This window comes from Protopterus annectens, chromosome 12.part0 (genome assembly GCF_019279795.1).
Source record: "Protopterus annectens isolate FY-2018-M chromosome 12.part0, PAN1.0, whole genome shotgun sequence".
NCBI classification, from domain to species: domain Eukaryota; kingdom Metazoa; phylum Chordata; order Ceratodontiformes; family Protopteridae; genus Protopterus; species Protopterus annectens.
The window spans coordinates 877,333,509-877,354,129 of record NC_056746.1 but is presented as its reverse complement, the minus strand read 5'-3'; the positions used below and the strand labels follow the sequence as shown (position 1 = coordinate 877,354,129).

At 43.2% G+C, this 20,621-nt stretch overlaps 1 protein-coding gene across 1 annotated transcript in view; it reads left to right on the top strand.

The window, feature by feature from the left end:
• The first annotated feature begins 17,664 nt into the window (after window positions 1–17,664).
• The window catches only part of IBA57 (iron-sulfur cluster assembly factor IBA57), a 94,526-nt gene continuing 91,569 nt past the window's right edge, over window positions 17,665–20,621 (top strand). The window contains exon 1 of the mRNA XM_044089908.1: window positions 17,665–18,106. Within this exon, the coding sequence (XP_043945843.1) occupies window positions 17,763–18,106 (344 nt within the window). The 5' untranslated portion in view covers window positions 17,665–17,762. The remainder of the gene's footprint in view (window positions 18,107–20,621) is intronic.

Sequence of the window (20,621 nt, the reverse complement as noted above, 5' to 3'; positions counted from 1 at the left end):
AAAACTGCAACTCTTAATAAGAACTTCAGTTAGAAAGCTCAAAGCATGGTTGGCGATAATGAAGAACACTGGATCACAGTAGTGTACTTGCATACTGCTTAGAATGTTACAGCATTAATGTAGTTTGATAGCTGCTTGCTGTTACTGTAACATACTAAAACCATACAAATAATTTTATAAAACGTCACAGAACCCCAGCAAACAAGTGAAAACAAAGTCAGTACCCGATGCTAAGCAAGTCTTCACTTGAACACCTAACATAAAACATTTCTATGGCAATACGAATTTGCAGAATGACCTTGAATTTTGCCCTATCCCTCATAGGTTCATATGAGGTTACTAGGCTATTGGCCCCAGGGCCTTTACAAGCCTAGCTATGTTATATCCTTGTTCCCTTATTGACCAAGTTATATGGTTTATATTTGCAGTGCCAGTCTATGATCAGCACCAACTGCCTTTATCCAAGAGGGACATAGGTAACACCCCCAGGGTAAATGTAGTGTCTCCCATCCAGCTGTCTAAGTTGTGCTTAAACAGGGTCATTGAGGAGCTCTGTTTTATGTTAATTGGGAGTTTGTTCCAGACGAGTGGCAATCTCTGGGAGACATAACTCTCTCTCCAACATGTCCTGTTAATGTCACAGGCTAGGTTAAGATCCTTAGAGTGACTGAATCCTGTCCCATTTGACTTGCAGATGTGCAGCATTTCCATTAGGTCAGGGTCTGGGACTGCTCTGTAGGCCAGGCACAAGAAGGGTTGCCAGACATCGATATTGGAGTGGGACTGTCCCGAGATCAGCAGCCCAATTCAGAGTCCCGCAATGCCAGTTAAAATCCCGGTGAAACAGCCTCCGCTGTGATTTTTGATTGGCTGGTATAGTGGCATATGGACTAATCATAAACCGCAAAGCAGAGCCACTTTTGTTCAATGCAAAACAGTGGGCTGTTCCACATTGAACAGAAGAGGCTCTGCTGTGTGATTTGACTGGCTTGTATACCGGCATATGAGCCAATCAAAAAGTGCAAAGTGGAGCTACTTCTGTTTAATGGAGAACTGCCTGCTGTTCCACATGAAAGACCCTTTTTTTGGTCTTCACTTAGCGTGGAGGACTTTAATTTTCAAAAAAATAAATAATGGTTAATGTCAAACATTAGAACTTCATAGTTCAGAAAATGTGTGTTGATACAAAACTTGTTGATGTCCTTACATTCACCGCTGCAGTATTCCTTAGTAATGGGATTCCTTGCCTTGAAGCCCTTCATCCGGCCAGTTTACAAAAGTTTTCCGTTGCTTTAAGGTATGCTGAATGCCACCTGTGCATTCCTTGCATAAATTGGCATAAAGGTGACATTCAGGCATACCATCATCAGAACTTCTTTGCCGCCAGTCCGAAAGTTGTTTTAACTGCTGGTCTGTTGCATAAATAATTTTTTTTAACCATTTCTGTTTATTGGCTTTTCTGTGCTTACTCCTGTTTGCTGGAGTCCTCACAGTTGCAGATAAGTATCCAGTTGGGTTTTTGGTTACTTTTTCTGTTTAGTGCTGTTTGGGGTGAATGTCATCCAGGAAGAGTAAATGCCAGTGTGAGAGACCAATTCCCCATAAAGACCGCCACGATAAGTGCCGTTGTTTGCCTTGGTGCTGGTCACGACCATACATCTTGTTCAATTTGTCATGAGTTTGTCCCCAAAACTCTTCTTAATAGGCTTTCTTCCCTTTCCTTGTACCTTGAGAACCAGCAAATTAAACTTCTTGCTGCGGGTACTATGAATGGAACTTCCTGCCCTGAGGGTCAGCCATCTGGGAAGGTAAGACCAGAATCTTCTGCTGTCCAGCGTCTGCCTGGAGTTTCTCCTGAGGTTATTATACACCTGGAGGCTCACGCATTTTTGTCAGATTCTTCTACTGCGTCTGGGTTGGAGGCCAGTGAGGATCTGGCAGGCAGCACATCCGACGAGGCTTTGCAGGCATCCATTTTGGGCATTCAGAGGGAACCATGGTTGACAGTTTCCGAGGGGTCCAGTGGGGTTCTGCAGTTTCTCTTTAGGGAAGAAGGTCCTACTGCAGTTGTGGAATGCCGTCCTGAGTCTGGGCCTTCTCAGGTTTCCCAGACGGCTGTCCCTTTGAAGAAGAAACAGAAAACTAGCCATGTTTCTTCTGCTCCTAGAGATCCACAAAGTGAGTAGCAGGCCTTAGCGGAGGGGTTATTTAATGCTTTACTGTCAATGTGGCCTCCTCAAGGGGTTTCAGTTCCTGCTCCTCCTTCCCCTAAAAGGCCCAGAGAATTCCATTCTTCTGAGGTGGATTCTGAGGATGACTCCCTTGCTTATTCTGCCTAGACTTTAAGTGGGATTGTGCCCAGGTTTCAGATATCCATATGACGTACTACGAGTTACTGAAAATGGAATCTCCTAAACCTGTGGCCATTCCTCCTGTCTTGTCTATTTTATTGTTTTTTTTCCACTGCCTCTAAATCACCGGATTCTCTGCCCCTGCTCCCGGGAAGTCTGATAGGCACTGAGTTAGGATTGTTCCTTTTTGTTTAAATGTCCTGCTGCTGACCCCTCTGTGGTGTCTGTAAGCCATCTCAATCGCTTCCTTCGTCTAAGTCACTGCCCTCTGACAAGGACAGTAGGACCATGGATAGGCTGGGTAAGAAAGTTTACACTTCATCTACCCTAGCTTTTAAGGCTATTAATTATCAGGCCCATATCTCTAGGTATGTCTTGGATCTTTCTCAGGCCTGTCAGGTTCTTTCTGATTGTTCAGATTCCGAGGGTAAATCTTCTGCACTTTCCTTGCTTGGGACTCCCTGTCAAGTAGATCGTCATTCCATTAAATGTAGTTATGATGCTGCAGCTGCCTCTTCAAGGGCTGCTGCATCTGGTTCAGTTCTGAGGTGATATTCATGGCTTCAGGTTCAACCTTTGCCTGATGACATTAAGGCTAAGTTGCTGGATGCTCCTCTGGCTAAAGTTGCTGGATGCTCCTCTGGCTAATACTCTTTTTTTTTTCTTTTTTGTTGAAGTGGCTGCTGGTTTATTTAAGTCTTCAGGACAAGGTGAAGGCTTTACAGGAGCTTAAGCATGTCTGTTTCTCCTGTGCCTAAATTTCAGTGGAACTACCCTTGTAAGCCAGCCTTTGTTTGTAGGCAGTCACGCCCTCCTGCTAAAGGTAAAAAGGGTAGTAAACGGATTCCTCCTGCTAAGGCCACACAGACTGCAGGGACTCTTAAGCCTTCCTTTCCTGACAAATCTGGTACTGTCTGACTATCCACCCATTCCCAGCCACATTCCTCTGTCTCTTTGCCTTTCCTTCCTGTTTGGCTCCGGACCACCCAGGGGGTTTTGTCATTCATCAAGGGTACGTCATGGTCTGGATTTCCCATCCTCCTTTTATGGGCATTCCTCAGCCTCCTCGGGAACAGCCCCCCCCCCCGAGAGTTTTTTCGGGACTTCTTGTCTCAGGATACTATTCAATAAGTGCTTGTCTCAGGGTACTATTCAATAAGTGCTTGTGTGCCAAAGGGGAAAGGGTTTTATTCAGGAATGTTTCTAGTGCCCAGAAAAGAAGGTACTTGGAGACCAATTCCAGATCTCTCCTATCTGAGCCCCTTTCTAAAGGTGCCTTCCTTTCGTATGTCCCTTCAATCCCTTTTTCCTGTCTTGCTCTCGCAGGCCTTTCTGGTGTCTCTGGACCTCAGGGATCCTTGTCTCCATATTCCGATCCATCATCTTTTCAGGAGATTTTTTCATTTCTCTGTTGCTTCCTGGCATTTTCAGTTCTGTGTTTTGCCCTTTGACCTTTCTACTGCACCAAGGGTGTTCACCAAATGCCTCGCTCAAATGATTGCCTTTTTGCAGGATTCAAGGGATCTGAATATTTCCTTATTTGGATGACCTGCTGATTCAGGCATCTTCTCCATAGGTCTTTTTGCACAATCTACCAGTTCTCTTCTTCAGAGCCTAGGGTTCACAAACGTCAACAAGTCTTCCCTGACTCCTTCTTAGGAGCATATCTTTCTGGGTTGCAGATTTCAAACTGTGCCAATGCTGGCATCCCTGCCTCCTCCAAAGGCATTAACTCTCATTTCTTTCTTTCAAACTTTTCTTCCCCTGGCCTCCATTTCAGCCAGGGAGTTTCTGAAAGCTCTGGGGTTAATGGCTTTCACTGTTCTGATGCTTCCTCTGGCCAGGCTCCACATGAGGAAGTTCCAGTGGTTTCTGAAGGCAGTGTCGCTTCAGCATGGGCACCCTCTGGACTTTCCTGTTCCTCTCCTCCCATGTCTCAAGGTCAAACTTCTGTGGTAAATTCAGCAGTTGTCTCTGAATCCAGGGCTCCCATTTCAGCCTCTGCTTCCCTCTCAGGATCTGTTCACAGACACTTCAGATGTGGGATGGTGGAGCAATGTTTGGGTCCCTGAGGGTTCAGGGAGTGTGGTCGCCTCATCAACAGAAGGAGCACATCAACATCAAAGAGATGAGGGCTCTTATGCTGGCTCTTCAGGCCTTTCATCCCCTTCTCTGCAGGACCTCTCAAGGTATTCACAGACACTACCACTGTCATGTGGTATGTCAACAAACAGGGGGATTTGAGATTTTATTTTTATCATTTAAAATTTGTTTACCGGGAAAGCCCGACTTGGAACAAATCCAATTTTCAGCGGAGGCCCAGGGAAAAATGCTCCAGACACGTGTCTTTTTGAAACAGAGATCCTACCATCTTTGCCAGCTGGCACTTCTGGTATGGGATCTGGCTATCCAGTATCGTGTGACTCTTCTGGCAGTTTACATTCCTTCAGATCGGAACATTGTGGCAGACAATCTGAGTAGGTCCTTCACTCACTCCCATGAATGGATGTGATCTGAAGTAGTTTACTTCATTTGGCCTTCAACCTGTGGAAATACGGATCTGTATCGAATCTGAGCCGGCAAATATTAATAGCATCAGCTCCGAGCTCCAGACTCTACCCATAATACACCTCCAGTGACATTCATCCCCAGATCTCATTTGCTGCGATTTGCTATACAGCGTCTTCAGAGCTCCAACTAGCAGTGGGTTATTTCTTACTGTAAGTTTTGAAAATTCTATTTCTTTTAGCCAATTTAGATTAGTGTAGGTACCCTTTCTCCCCTGCCATCGCTTTGGCGTAGAGTGGTTTACTTAGCTAGTTAGAGTAATTTGTCTGTGGTGCCCCTCCCTCCCTTTAGTGTCGTCTCTAGTCTAGTGTGGTGAGTGGGTGTGTGTCTTACTATAAAGAAAGAAAGTGTTTTGCCTGCCTTTAAGGCTTCTTTCTTTTCTTGTAGAATGGCTGAAAAGCTTATCTTTAAGCGCTGCACAGAGTGTGGCCATAAGCTCTCCTCAGCGGATGGCCACACTGTGTGTGTGTTGTGCTTAGGTGTGGCCCACCTTCGTGTGGATTGCTCCATTTGTGTGGGGTTCAATCCTGAGCTTTAAAAGATAGGAAGGCCAAGTTGGCCCTCAAAGGTCTCCTGCCTGCTTCTGATCCTCCTTCCTCCATCTTCAGTCACAGAGTCTGCTGTGACTGCCTCTGCTGCTTCTCTTCCTCTGGCCTCCCCTCCCTCCCAGGCTGGGACTCAAACTTCTGCATCTAAGCCTGTGGCAGTGGAGCAGAGGAGAGGTAGACAACGGGAGAGAGAGTCGAAGACTAAGGAAGAGGTCCCCAGACCTTGCTTCCCCGAGCAAGTCAGCACGGATCCGTGACTCCCCTCGGCTCCTATCTCAGAGGGTCTCCCCAGAGCCAGAGGAGGCACATCCACTCTCCTGGGCCTCTGTTCCCCAGCCAACCAGGTCGGAGTCCATGGCCTCGTCACGGTTGACCCGCTCCTTAATCGGACATGGATCTGGCTAAGATGATGAGGTGCTTTATCCATGCACCGATCCAGATGGGGTTCTTGCCAGCCCTCTCCCTCGCTTCCTTTTTTTCCAACCCATTTCTCCTTTCCAGATCCGACCTTCAGCTTCGGAGTTCTCGGATCTAAGGTTGGCCTTGGTCAGGGGGTCGGCTCTAACTGTCCTTGTTTCCTCGACAGCTGCCTGGAGCATCTCAGATCCGACCAGTTCAGATCTGAGCCAGTGCCTGGATGTCAGATCCGAGGGAGTGGAACCTTTTCCATCGGCTCAGATGTTGTCGGGCCAGGTTCCCTCCCTTGGAGCTCCGTCCACTTCAGGACTGGCTCAGATTCTCGCATCAGACCCGGGGAGACCGGCCTCCTTATTAGCTTCCCAGGAGGTTCGACCTCCTTCGGCATTCGATGTGGTAGAAAGAGTCCTCTCCATTGGATCGAGACCCCTGACTGCCCCCTCGGACTCTGCCCAGACCCCCACGACTCTATCTACTGTCCCCATTGTCTTACCAGAGGGACAGCCCATGCTCGAAGAGGCCCAGACGGCTCCCCCAGAGGAACAGATGGCTTGCGAGCGCTCCCCTGAGAGCCCCACTGGAGATGTGCCTCACAAGCATATGTGCAAGAGGAGGCACTTGGACTCCCCCAAGTTCCTAACTGAGGACACAGATTTAGATGATGGAGTGGGGTCTCCAAGATCACCTCCCGAGGATGTCTCCTTTGGAGACATCCTGAAGATCCTGCGCCAGCGCGGAGGTTGGTCTGCCCCCAAGCCCTCCTTGGATGAGTCTGCGTTCCTGGAGGCTTTCGGCACAGGCCTGTCTTCTTCCTGGCTGTCCCTCCCATGGATCCTTTAATGAATTTGATCACCTCGTGGGCGTGGAAGCCAGATACCATGGAGCTGATCCCCAAGTGCCCCGATAAGGTTTTAAGTCCCCCCACTGATATTCCAGGAAGGCCTAAGGGCTCCCCAGTGGACGCCATTGTGGTAGCAGCAGTCACGAAGAGAGAACCCTCTCAGCAAAGTTCCTCTGTCCACCCTCCTGACCGCGAGTCACGGATGATGGACCACCTTCAGAAGCAGGTATATGCTTCAGCTACCTTTTCGATCAGGGCCCTGAATTACTTGGCCCATGTTACTAGACTCCAACGCGACCTAGTAAAGGAGCTGGAGGAGTCTCCACACAAATCCATGTCACAGGAGGACAAGGCTTAGTTCTCCGTGAAAATGGCCACTCTGAAAGCAGTTTAAAATACGTCCATGCGACTCCTCTCTCATGCTACGGAAGGAGCGGCTAGGTCCGGCGTGTCCATGAGGCATAACACCTGGCTCAGGTTGTGCCAATTTATCAAACCCTTTAAGGCGTCCTTTGCCAATGGCCCTTATGACGGCTCGACACTTTTCGGTAAGACCGTGAAGGAGACTACTCCAGAGTGAGAATGATGAGAAGACACTGTCTGCCGTCGGGATCTGCTTCTCTAACCCTCAAAGGTCCTTTTCCCAGAACCAGAGAGGGCAAAAGAAGATGTGGTTCCGGAAGTCTCAGTATTCTTGGCTACACATGCGGATTCTTCAGTGGGCTTTAGCGGTTCAGTGGTCCCTGTTGGAATTACCACTAACCTATTCTATCCACCAAAGTCAAGTGTGTCGGTCATCCCTCATATGGTGGATGAGCTCTCCGGCCATTTTGAAGGGACAACCCTTTGTTTCAGCCCTGGCCCAAACCACAGTGACCACAGATACCTCAACTCTGGTGGGAGGGGGGCATTGTTCGGGCAGGACAGTCCAAGGTCTGTGGTCCCCTATAGAGACCAGCTTGCATGTTAATGTCCAAAAGATGAGGGCGGTCCTTCTAACGTTGCAGGCCCTTCATGCCTTTCTTCCTCTGGGGACCAAACAAAGACAACCGTGGTTAAATCCCGCATTACCCACACCCAGAAGTGGGTTATTGCTATTATACTATGACATTATTTAAGAAAAGAAACAATTACTTTTCTTAAATTATGGCATTGTATAATGCCTCTTTGCTGCCCTTCCGCAGCGGTCTGGCATCCGCGGCAGTTCTGATGTACTGCGCATGCCTACACAGTACATCAGAGCTGTGGCCAAAAGCAACGGAGAAAGCAAGATCTCCGTTGCTTTTTTACTGTTTCGCTATGTTAAACGGGTTTAACATAGCGAGGTTGCTTTTTTTAAACCTGTGTCGCTATGTTAAACTCTTTTAACATAGCGAGACAGTGTTTTAAAAAAAGACTTATACTAATGGAAAAAGTCCGGGCGACCGGACCTTTTTCCATTAGTATAAGTCTATTTACAACGTGCACGCTGGCCAATCAGTGTGCACGTTTTGGAATATTAATAGGGGGTCATGGTATAATGGGCAATCTTCACCGGTCACTTTCTCATTGCAACGCACATTCTGGGACAGTCCAACATTCTAGCGGACAGGCTAAGTCAGACCATTCTAATGCCTTACGAGTGGTCTCCGAATCTGTTGGTAGTGGAACAGATCTTCAGCGAGTGGAGTCAACCTTGCTGCGATCTCTTTGCATCTCCTTCCACGGCGAACTGCAACAGGTTTTTTGCTCTGAACTCCCTGCTCGGGGAGTCCCCCAGACACTGTAGTTCATGCTTGGCCTCCCAGTCTTCTGTATGCTTACCCACCAGTTCCTCTTATTCTGAGGTTTCTGCAGAAAGCTTGTCAACTGGGGAGCAAGGTGATCCTCATTGTCCCATTCTGGCCTCGTCGGTTATGGTTTCCCTTCCTTTGGTCTCACCTTCTGGCTCCGCCCTGGATCCCCGTCGGGGGTGCCTCATCTGAGTCTGGACAGCCTGAATCTCACTGCTTGGCTGCTCCAGTTCCTGTGATTACTAGGACTCTCGGACTTTCCTCCTCTATTAAGTCTATTTTGGTAGCTACTCATAAGTCTTCAACCAGAAAGGTTTATCACACCAAGTGGAAATGTTTTTCTTTCTGGGCCTCAGAAGAGGAGTTTAGATCCTTTCATGGCTCCTATTTCTGCTATTCTTGATTTTCTAGCTGATCTTTTCCAGCATGGAGCTAGTTCTTCTACTGTCGAAGTCCAGTTGGCTGCTATTTCTCATTTTCATGTGGGTGAGACTTCTGGATCCTTGGCATCTTCTAGACTGTGTACAGCCTTTATCAAAGGCACCTTTTTGCTCCGCCCCCCCCCCCCCCGGCTCAAAGATCCTATACCCCTTACTATGGTTATCCAAGCTCTGTTTGCTCTGCCTTTCGAGCCTGCTGCTACTGCAGATCTAAAATTTCTATCGTGGAAAAAACAGCCTTTCTGGTCGCTATTACCTCTGCTAGAAGGGTTTCGGAATTACAGGCCTTGTCCATCAAGCTTCCGTACATGATTTTTTATAAAGATAGTTTCCCTTCGAACCAACCTGTCTTTTCTTCCTAAGGTGGCATCATCAGTCAATATCAATCAGACTATAAATTTGCCCGCGTTTTTTTCCCCAATTTTGCCAACAGGATGGAATACAAGCAACACATGTTGGATGTTCATAGACAGTTACGATTCTATTTACACAGGACAAAAATGTTCGTAAATCTGATTTGTTTCATTCTATAGACCCTTTTTGGGCAAACCTATTTCCAAGGTCACTATAGTTAGTTGGATTTCTTCATGCATCCTGCAGGTCTACAAGGACAAAGGCATGTCTCCTCTAGGTTAGGTTAAAGCTCATTCCACTAGGTCCATGGCTACGTCTGCAGCTTTCTGGTCTAGTGTGTCTTTGGATGACATTTGCTCTGCAGCTACTTGGTTGTCAACTCATACGTATATTTCTCATTACAAATTGGATTTGACTTCTAGAAGAGCAGCATCCTTTGGCTCCACGGTGCTCTGGAATATCCTTCCATAAGGGCCTCCCAGCAGTTTAGTAGCTGGGGACTCTGTCCCACAGGTTGAAGACCAAATGAAGTAAACTACTTCAGATAAAGAAGTTATGTACTCACCATAACGTTCCATCTGAGTAGTTGTAATTCATTTTCTTCAACCGTCCCTCCCTCCTTCCCCCAGACCTTGGCGCATGTTCAGGCTATGGGCTGCAGTATAGGTCACACGTATGTTATCAGGTCGGGTTCTAAGTATAAGTTCAGAAAACTCTATCTAGGGATGGAAGGCAAGTGGAGGTGTATTATGGGTAAGGGGAGGAGTCTGGAGCTGATGCTAGTAATATTTGCCGGCTCAGATCCGATACGGATCCGTATTACCACAGGTTGAAGACAAATGAAGTACAACTACTCAGATGGAACATTATGGTGAGTACATAACTTTTTTTCTGGACATTGTTCACAAGTGGGGTACTCCTCAAGTAGATCTCTTTGCCTCCCCTCTGAACAGACTTCCTCTGTTTTGCACTAGAGTCCCAGGTCCTCTGGTATGGAAGGTGGACGCCCTCTCATTTTCTTGGAAGGGAATGTTTCTTTATGCATTCCCTCCCCTTCTTCTCATTCCGAGAGTCCTGTTAAGATTCAACAGGATGCTCCCAAAAACTTGTTGGCGACTCCCTTTTGACCGCGACAGCACTGGTTCCCTCTACTTCTGCATCTCGGTAGGGGCAACCATCACAAGCTACCTCACACAAGACGAGGGGTCTCTCATCCATCCCCACCTGTCAACCCTTCAACTGACACTGTGGGTGATAGGGTTTTGATTCCTCATAGACACCTTTTCTCTGAGAACGTGCTGCAGGCGGCCAGGAAACCTACTACTAGGAAACCCTACTTATCTAAATGGAAGAGGTTTTCTATTTGGTGCCTTTCTCGTGACCTGGACCCACTTTCAGTGGATGTTCCTTTGGTTCTTTCTTATTTGTGTGAGTTGCTCAATGTTGGTTTGGCCTATTCTTCTATTAAGGCCCACTTCTCAGCTCTTTCTACTTGTCTGCCTTTACCTTACCATTAGCTTCTAGATTTGAGGCTAAGCAATTTCTTAAAGACGTCCTTAATATTAGACCTCCCAGGAAGACTGTTCCTCCTCACTGGGATCTTAATTTTGTTCTGGAAAAAATGACTCAGGCTCCTTTTGAGCCTGCTGTTTCAGCTTCCTTGCAACATTGTTCTTGGAAGACAGTTCTTTTGTTAGCGCTTACTTCTACCAGACGGGTGTTTGTGCTGCAAGCCCTTATGGCTTGTCCACCTTTTTTTTGACATTTCATGAGGACAGGGTGTCCTTGCATACTAATCCTTCTTTTATGCCCAAAGTGGTTAATGAGTTGTCACTTAGTCTATTAATTTGCCTACTTTTTTCCCCCCTCTGCATTCTGAGGGTGAGAGGGTGCTACATACCTTAGATGTGCATAGGCAGCTTAGATTTTATTTAGATAAACTAAAGCCATCAGGAAGGCTGACCAGTTATTTGTTTCCTTTTATCCCAGGTCTTTAGGTATGGCCATTTCCAAGCAAACTATTTCCACTTGGATTTTAAAGGCTATTTCCTTTTGTTACACTTTTCATGGTGTGAGGCTTCCTCCTTCTATAAAGGTTCATTCCATTAGAGCTGTGGCTTCTTCTGGTGCTTTTTTCAAAGGCTTAGATGCTAATTCTATTTTTGAAGCTGCTACCTGGACTTCTGTGCATACCTTTACCAAACATTACCAGTTGAATGTATCTCCAGATATAGAGCTGGTTTTGCTGCTGCCATTCTTCATGGCATCTTGGACAGCTCTGCTGCTTCCTTCTCCCAGGTTTCTTCTTGAGCTTTTGCACTCTCCCATTAGTAAGGAATACTGCCGTAGTGAATGTAAGGACATAGTATAGTACAGTTACCTTACCATAAAGGTAGATGTCCTTGCCTTCACCGCTGCAGTATTTACTCCCTCCATCCTCCTGGTCTTTTTCCCTTCCAGGTTGTGCTGTTTTTCCTTAGACTGATGTTCCAACACCACTATTATGCCCTACCTTATGCAAGGAGTGCGCAGCGTACCTTAAACCAACTGAAATCTTTTGTAAACTGGCTGGACGGAGGGCTTCATGGCAAGGAATCCCATTAGTAAGGAATACTGCAGCGGTGAAGGCAAGGACATCTACCATTATGGTAAGATTTTTACACAATTGTACGTTCTATTAATTTTTAATGTCTGTAACTTTGTCTCATACTTTTGTTCTGCCCTCTAAGACACTTTTGGTTTTCTGGTAAATGAAGGAGGCTTACAGTTAAGAGTTTCTTACATTGAGTTTCCATTTTTAATTGGATTTAAAAAAGATTCACAAGTGTTAATATTGGTGTTGGTAGGGAGGTAGGCAATACTGGTGTCTTCATTCTTGAATTAGGGTTATCACCTGTCCCTCTTTGTGCATGACAGTCCCTACTAGGGCAGTTATGTCCTGCAGGAAAAAAAATGGCAAGTGTCCTGCAATTTTTAGGACAAAAGTAAACAGTTTCCCAAGTTTTCTTTAACAGTAGCATAAAACAATTACTTTGCATCTGAAACACCTAAATGTTATACAATACAGCATGTGCAACTCAAATGCTACAAGAATAAGCTTTTATTTTGGCAAAAAAAAAAATGAAGTTCTGTCCTTTACACTACCCATGGGTATGGTGTGTCCTGCAAAATGTCACAAATCTACAATAAAATGCCCATTTATTCACTGTCTTGTTTTCCATTTTTATACTTTGTCATTCTCTAAAATCTTTCATATACACAACGTATTTATTTGACATTTATTTTTATTTTACATTTGTTGACCAGGCTAGTCTAACTGGATACATATCCATTTTCAGTAGAGGCCTGGGGAGATAAGCTTCAAGAAAGAAACAAAAAACAACAAATATCATCAGTCACATATATATAATGCATACACAGAAATTTCAGAGGGGGCAAAAATCAAAACAGTGCAAAATGCAGGTACAATACAACATACACGTACAGTACAGGGGCATAACCAGTGTGTTCTGAGGAAAAGTTTCAGCCTGTTTTCGAAGAGTGACAGAGGCAAGTGAGGAAAGGCCACTGTGGAGAAGATTCCATAATTTTCCAACGGTACTGGAGAAGAGAGAATTACCAGCCCTGTTAGGTTTAGAGGTGTGCACAAGAAGTTTGTGTGATAAACGTAAGGACTTCAGATTATTATAGGGGTTGATGAGGGTAGATAGAACAGGAGTATTGGAAGGTCGATAAACAGTATTATGGGCAATGGTTAGTTGGTGGAATTTAAGCAGGTTTTGTAGTTCAAACCATCCTAGCTGCTTTAAATTAATGCAATGGTGGGTTCTAAATGGGTTGCCTGTAGCAAATCTGGCAATGTTATTGGAGGATATTTCCAATTTGTTGAGGTTATTCTTGGATAATTAGTAAAAATGGGTGATGCATAGGAGTGTACAGAGTAGATGAGTGTGAGCAATAGTTCTGGCTGTAGGTGAAAGGAAGGGTGTAATCCTGTAGAGAGCCAAGTTTTTTGTTGACAGTTTTTTTATAGTATTGTTGATATGGATGTCAAAGTTCAGGTCGTTGTCAATGGTGATACCAAGTAGTTTGGTAGTTGGGTCTGGTGATATAATGGTACCATTAGTGGATGTAACTGAGAAATCAAAAGGAGAGGACTTGAGTAGGATTGAAAAGGAGGAGTTTAGATTTTTTGGGGTTCAAGAGAAGGCAACGCTGTGTGAACAATTGTTCAACTGTGTTAAATACCTTCTGGGTAAGAGAGTGAAGTTCAGAAGTGGATGTGGCTGAGCATATAAATGTGGATTCATCAGCATATTGTATGCATGTGGCTTGGGGGATGGCTAGATGAAGATCTAATAAATGTGGATCAAAGAAGAGGTCCTAATATGGACCCTTTGAGGGACACCAAGGTTAACAGGCAGGTAGGTAGATAGTGTTGTGCCATAATACAGCCTGTTGTCTTATCTAAGTAGGACTGGAACCATTTTATGGAGAGTGCATCTAATGATAGGGATTTGAAGATATTTATGAGAATCTGGTGACTTTTACCATGTCAAATGCTTTAGACAGGTCGATAAATAGTGCAGAGGAACGTTCATTAAGGTTGCGGTTTTTGAGGGCAGTGGTAGCGCTGTGTGAAGGTCTGAAAGTATGTTATTTTGGATTACGTGGTCAAGTAATTGCCTGTGGATGCATTTCTCCATTATCTTTGCCAAAGGAGAAAGAAGGGTAATGGGGCAGTAGTTTGAAAGTTCAGTGGAGTGTCCACCTTTATGGAGGGGGATAATATGGGAGACTTTCCATAGCTAGGGATGTGACCTTCGCTAATAGTTCTATTGATAAGAATGGAAACGGGGTAGGCAGTAGTCTTGGCTGATATCTGTAGATATTCAGCAGGTAGTTGGTCTGCTGAAGGAGAGCCTGGTTTCAGTTTTTGGATAAGGGTTAGAATATATGTTGTTGGGGCAGGTTGGAAGAGAAATGGAGGAGTGGGGTTGAGTTATAGGAAGGTAAAGTGAAGCTATTAGGTGATAGCCGACTAGCTAGTGTTTGGATAGCATCAGTAAAAAAGGTATTGGCTGTATGCATGGGATTTTCCTGGTCTGTACTTTGTGGGTTTGGTGTAGTGGATTGACCTGGATGGAGTAATTGGTTAATGCTTGCCCAGAATTGTTGTGGGTTGTTACGGTCAGCTTGTTGAAATTGTAGGTAGTAGTTTATTTTAATCAGAAAGTGTAGCTTTCTTAGTGTCATTTCTTAGCTGACTAAAGTTTTGTTGGTCTACATGGTTCTTAGTCATTCTCCATTTGGACCAATATTTATTTCTGAGATGGATTTTGTGTTTGGTTTCTTTTGAAAGCCATGGGGCAGATTTGGTTTTAATTCTAATCAATCGGGTTGGAGCATGATGATTAAGAATGGCAGGGAAGTTAGAGCATGATGATTAAGAATGGCAGGGAAGTTAGAATTAAAGTATTTAACGGCTTCTTCTAAAGGGAGGTGTCTTAAGGGAGACCAATTGCATGCTCTTAGTTCCCTTTTGAAGAGATCAGGGTTAAAGTTCTTTTTGGATCTGATATTTCTGATAGTGGTTGGAATGGGAGCATTGGCTTTATGCCTGATGATGTAGGTAAGTGAGTGGTCACTTGCATCATTAGGGAGGGTTCCAGAATCATATATGTGAGGATGGTTATTTATGAGAATCCAATCTAATGTGCTTGCTTTCTTGTTAGTTTATTTATCCTGGTGGGGAGGTAATGGTTTGAGAAAAAACATAGATTAATGTGGGTGGTAGGGAGGCTGCTACTATAGCAATTCCAATTAATGTTTATATCACCTAGGATTATGGTTTCTTGGGGCAGGTGTTGGGATAGCCAGCAAAGGATATTTTCCATGGTGGCAATGTTATTACCAGGAGGTAGATACATACAGATAATATAGATGGATTTGGCATTGTTAAGTTAAAGTTTGGAGATGAGAATTTCTGCATTGGAATCTAGAGATGGTTTACAGTCGTACGTGGTCAACTGTAAGCCAGATTTAAATAGAATAGCAACACCCCCCACCCTTCTTGGCTACTCTGTCAAGTCTCAGGATATTATATCCAGGTGGGATGATTTCATTGTCTTTGATTACATGTTTAACCATGTTTCTGTTAAGCAGTGAATGTCAAAGAAGTAGACTTCTAAGAGAGCTTGGAGTTGACTGACTTTGTTGTTAATGATACATATATTAAGTTGAGCTACAAGGAGCGAGTTTGATGGTTTAGTAAGGGAATAAATAGTTGATTGATTGTGGTTATGAACAGCGATAGGAGTTGTTGTTGGGCCTGGGTATTTTGTATATAGTTTTATGTATTTATAGTTTGTTAATCTTTCTATGTAAAAATAATACCTCTTTTCATTTGTATTTATATCCCTTTTATTTATTTATTTTATTTTACATTTGTTAACCGGGCTAGTCTAGCTGGATACATGTCCATTTTCAATTTGTATTTATATCCCTTTTATTTATTTATTTTATTTTACATTTGTTAACCGGGCTAGTCTAGCTGGATACATGTCCATTTTCAGTAGAGGCCCGGGGAGAAAAGCTCCAAGAAACACATAAAAAGAAATATAAAAGTCATAATAGATCCAATTAAAAAATACAAAAGTCATAACAGATCAAACTAGAAAAGATACAATTGTAAAAAAGCACATATATATTTTTTTATATGTATTCAAATACAATAGTCAGTGAGGATAACATTTAGCAGTAAGCATCAATGGGTGATGTACAAGAGATGGTCAATATGCAGTATATACATAAATTTTATTTGCAATTATATGGTATTTTGCTGCTCTAGGGTAATATTATGAGTTTCAGAGTAATTATTAGTTTAAAAGGAAGGAAGTTAGTCAGAGTTAGTACAGGTGCATAGCCAGATTTTCTTACCAATCATTTGTTAATTTTATTACGTTATAAAAATTTTTAATACAAATAATGATATTTGAAAAAAAAAAGTCTCCCTCTGGGCATTTAAAATGGTGGCAACCTTATCTTGAATGCCACTCATGCGTAGGTCTGTCCAGTGCCACACGGAGAATATCTGTTGAATCAGTTCAGTGTTATTTATTGTGGATATTTGTTTAGAAATTTTTTTTTACAAATGAATTGTGACAGACCCTTGCTATTTCGAACATAAAACGTGGTAGTTTTAAGACTCAATATGAAGAATGCTCCTCATAATGAGGTACAACTGACAGCGAGAGGTGTGCTGTGAAGTACTACAGAATCCAAATACAATACGTTGGGTAGCGTGTGTGGACTTGTTTACACAGCTAAGCATTAAAAACACCGGCATGTAAAATCACGTTTTACAAGGCAAACACGGGTGTATTTAGGCAGAATCACTGCACTCAAATGAATATTTTTTTGCTAAACATCTCTCAAAAAGTTTACGGTTTAAAGAGGACATACAGAACTGTCTCTAAACCAGTGTCTACTGCACCGATTTATACAAAGCATACACCTTTTTATGGTTTGAAGCAGCAACATCTGAAAATAATAGGTCCCCTTCCAAAGCATACAGAAGCAGCATTTTTAGTAGAATACATATTTTATCCGAAATGCACGGGGGCAACAGAATGAGGTTTGAGTACAAAAACGCAAGTTCTACTGCGCATCCTGCGAGGCACGTTTCTAATACAAAACCCAAACCCTGATGGTAAAGGTCACGAAAGGTAATAAAATTGTTTTCGTGTGAAGTACGTGCCTCCCCTTTTTATAACAAAGCTCACCCTCTACAGCACCTTACCAGGACCAATACATTTACAAAACTTCCAGATGTGCCTGCTGCCATGTGAAAGTACGGAGAACCACAACTTCAACGATTAAACTCATTCATGCACTTAAAAACTAACCAATAAAAGTATAATAGTAAACACGAATTCTAAATAAACTCACCTCACTGGCGAGAACACTCGCAATATACTTTATTCCTAACAACTTCACTTTTAGATCCCCACCAAAAGTACTCAATAACTGAATCTGCAGGGTTTGCTTTTCTCAGCTTCCTTCTAATAAATTCTAGCCAGCAAACTGTTTTCTCCTATGGGCGAGAGACGTTAATTTCCCGCGTCTGCAACTTTCAGTTGCGCTGTTTACATTTTCATTATTGTCGTGGCGTACCCTGTCGCCACAGAAACTATCACTGAGGGTTTGTAACTTTCGAACTACAGTAAACTGCCTAACCACAGCCCATTTATCAGTGTACTTTTAACGTCTTACAAATGTTATCCACATTGTTGTCCCTAGAGGGAGACATCCTTAAATATTTGGCGTCGTAATTTTACTTCCGCATACGTAATTCTGTCTTTCAAGAGGAATCATGGGAAATTAAATTAAACTGTTCTGAACGTGTTTTTCCAGATAAGTTGTTGTCACCCTCCCCGCACATACACGCACGCAAAGCGACAGTATAAACCATGGTTGTCGCTTCTTTTCGTTGTATCGGGGGTTCCCTTTCTGGAATTGTTGTTAGGGGCGCACACGCATTAGGCTGTGGCAGACAATCATACTTTACTATTTTCGGGAGTAGAAGATGTGGGCAGCACAGTAGCTCCAGGAATGAATCTGCTGCTGGTTTCAAGTTGTTTGACTTGAGCAGTCATAGGGCTCTGCTTAGGCTAAATGGAAGCGACACTGGACCTTTTCTACAGGGACTGCTCACTCATGATATGGACTGTTTGTTGAACAAGAGCCGAAGGTCACTTTATGCTCACATACTGAATATCCAAGGTAGAACTTTATTTGATGTGGTTCTGTACAGGTGAGGATTGTGTTTGCTCAGAACTTAAGTTATTCTTTTGAGTAAGTGGCCTGAGTCCCTTGATCTTTTCCGTAATAGCCGCTTTGTAACTTTAAGTCATGTTACCTCGAAAAACAATAGTTCTACTTTACAAGTTGGTACGCGTACCTCTCAAGTGTGTACCTCATTATGAGGAGCATTTTTCATTTGGAGTCTTAAAAGCATTCATGTTCTTCAAAGTTCCACATTGAAAGGATCTGTTACACGTTTAGTGTTAGCAATTTTTAACTGTTATCCATGGTAAATAGAACTGAATCATACCAATTCACTAAAAGAGCTATTGTATAGTTAACATATCACATTTCAACCATCCTTTGAGCTTCCTAAATGAATTTGTTGAGTGTTCCAAATTTTTCCAATTTGTTCCACATTATGAAGGGCAGTGCTCCTCATTTTGGAGATGGAAGTTGAGAGCTATGGTTGGTACTTTTATATGGTGTGCTAGTGTTCAGTATGCTTTTTCCAAAGACTACGAGAATAGCACCATCTCAAAATATTTAATGAGTGCAGCTTCCTCTGTTGTCGTAAAAGCACAAATTCTACAAAGTGCAAACACCGAGGGGCAGCAGTAATAATTATAGTCGGGCAAATGGAGAACATATCTGTCAGCTGCCCATGACTTTGACCCAAATTTTGCTCTGTTCCTACATATGTCTTGGCTTTTCCCGTTAGGGGTCGCCACAGCGGAACTCCGGTCCGCTAATGATTGGCAGTTGGTTTTTACGTGCTGGCTTGCCAGGCCTAACGCACAACCTTCAACGAAGGAACGCCCATTCACGCATGTCGGCACACACAGAAGCCGCTCTAATTGAGAATCGAACGGGTAACGTCTAACTGTGAGGCGACATTAGCATATTTGATTTTTGGATTCCAAGCGCCAGATAATAGTCTTTAAAGTTATTAATTTAAGTCCGAAAAATACAAGTTAATTCACTTCCTGTTTTAAATTTCTTTGAGTTACATTAATATTTAAAAGGTGTCCCTGGGTATTTTTGGCTTTGTTTTGCATTCTAGATTTGAAGTATGGAACTGATCCCTCTCTGAACAGTTGCAAAGCTCTGTCATTTAGTTTGCAAAGTATTCCAAGGTTAAGGTTGCACTGTCTTCTGACAGTTTACTCCAGATTACTGCTCAAATGTTGCCTAGATTGCACTGTCTACTGAATTACAGCATGTATAAATAAATCAGCGTAGTAGGTAGCATCTGATGTTTAGTGTAAACTGTATAAAGACAGCTTGTATCATATCTGACTTTTATAGTTTACTGTCGATCTGTACTAAGTTATGTATGACATACGCCATGCTGCCTTTATGTAAATGACAGTAAACCATAGTGACACAATTTCAGTTACAAACATTATACATTCAAAACCATGCCAATACAACTCTGCAAACAATATGTCACTTTTAACCTGTCCAGTCATTGTTAGTCAACCATTACGTAGCTCATTCAAATCCTGCCTTCTTTTAAACCTCGTTCCTCCTCTGCATGTATTGATCCCACCGTTCCCATTTTTTTCATATGTAATTTCCACCTATCTTCTTCTAAAGATCCCAGTTCCTGTTGTTTTAACTCTGTTACTATATTCACTATTTCTAGTAAAGTTGGTTTGGACTTTGATTTTCACCCTAGTCAGTCCATATTGCTCACCCAGCACCTCCGACAATGCAATCTTCAGGGAATCTTTAAAGTCTATCAACTCGTTACACTCCCAGAAAATGTGTTCCCAGTTACCTCTTTCTGCCCCATCACACCTCCAGCATTTGTTGTCTACCTAAGGAAAAATTCTTTGAAGTCTGCTTAGGGTATAAAAATACTTATGTAAACACTTCCAGGCAAAGATCCAAAATCTTCTAGGTTTTATTGTATATTTGGGAGACTTGCATATAGCCCTCCATTGTTTCTTTGCTTATCTAATCTCTCTTCCCAGTCCTTACTAACCTCCTCTGATTGATTCTTGTAGTTATCGTGCAGTACTAATTATTCCTTTCTTAATGGCAGCTTCTGTTATAGATCTAATAAGAACTCTACCAGTGCTGGTCTTTTGTTTAGGACCCCCCCTATTTATTTCTCTTTGCTTATACTCCAATATCAATCCTTGATATGGAAGGCATTCTTTAGCCTCCAGTCCAAATAAGTTCTTGGCATCTTCCCATTCTATTACCTTTCCCTCTCCAGTTATTTGCTCCCAGTACCTTGGTTCCTTTGACAGTTTTCTCTAATATATTCCTGCCCGCTTTTGCCTACAGTTTGTCTGTATCCCTAATTCCAGTCATCCCTGTTGGCAGAATCTCCTTTCCCCATTCCCCGTGTTGGCTTAGTTCTTAGAAGGCCTTCTGCTACTTTATGAATGTAATCTGTATGATTGTTCTTAAAGGTCTGCATCACCCTGTTACTTGAGCTTCCACCCTGTTTCATCATCATCTCTTTCCACTTTGAATTGTTTTCTGCTATGTATAGGAGCCTTAACTGTTTT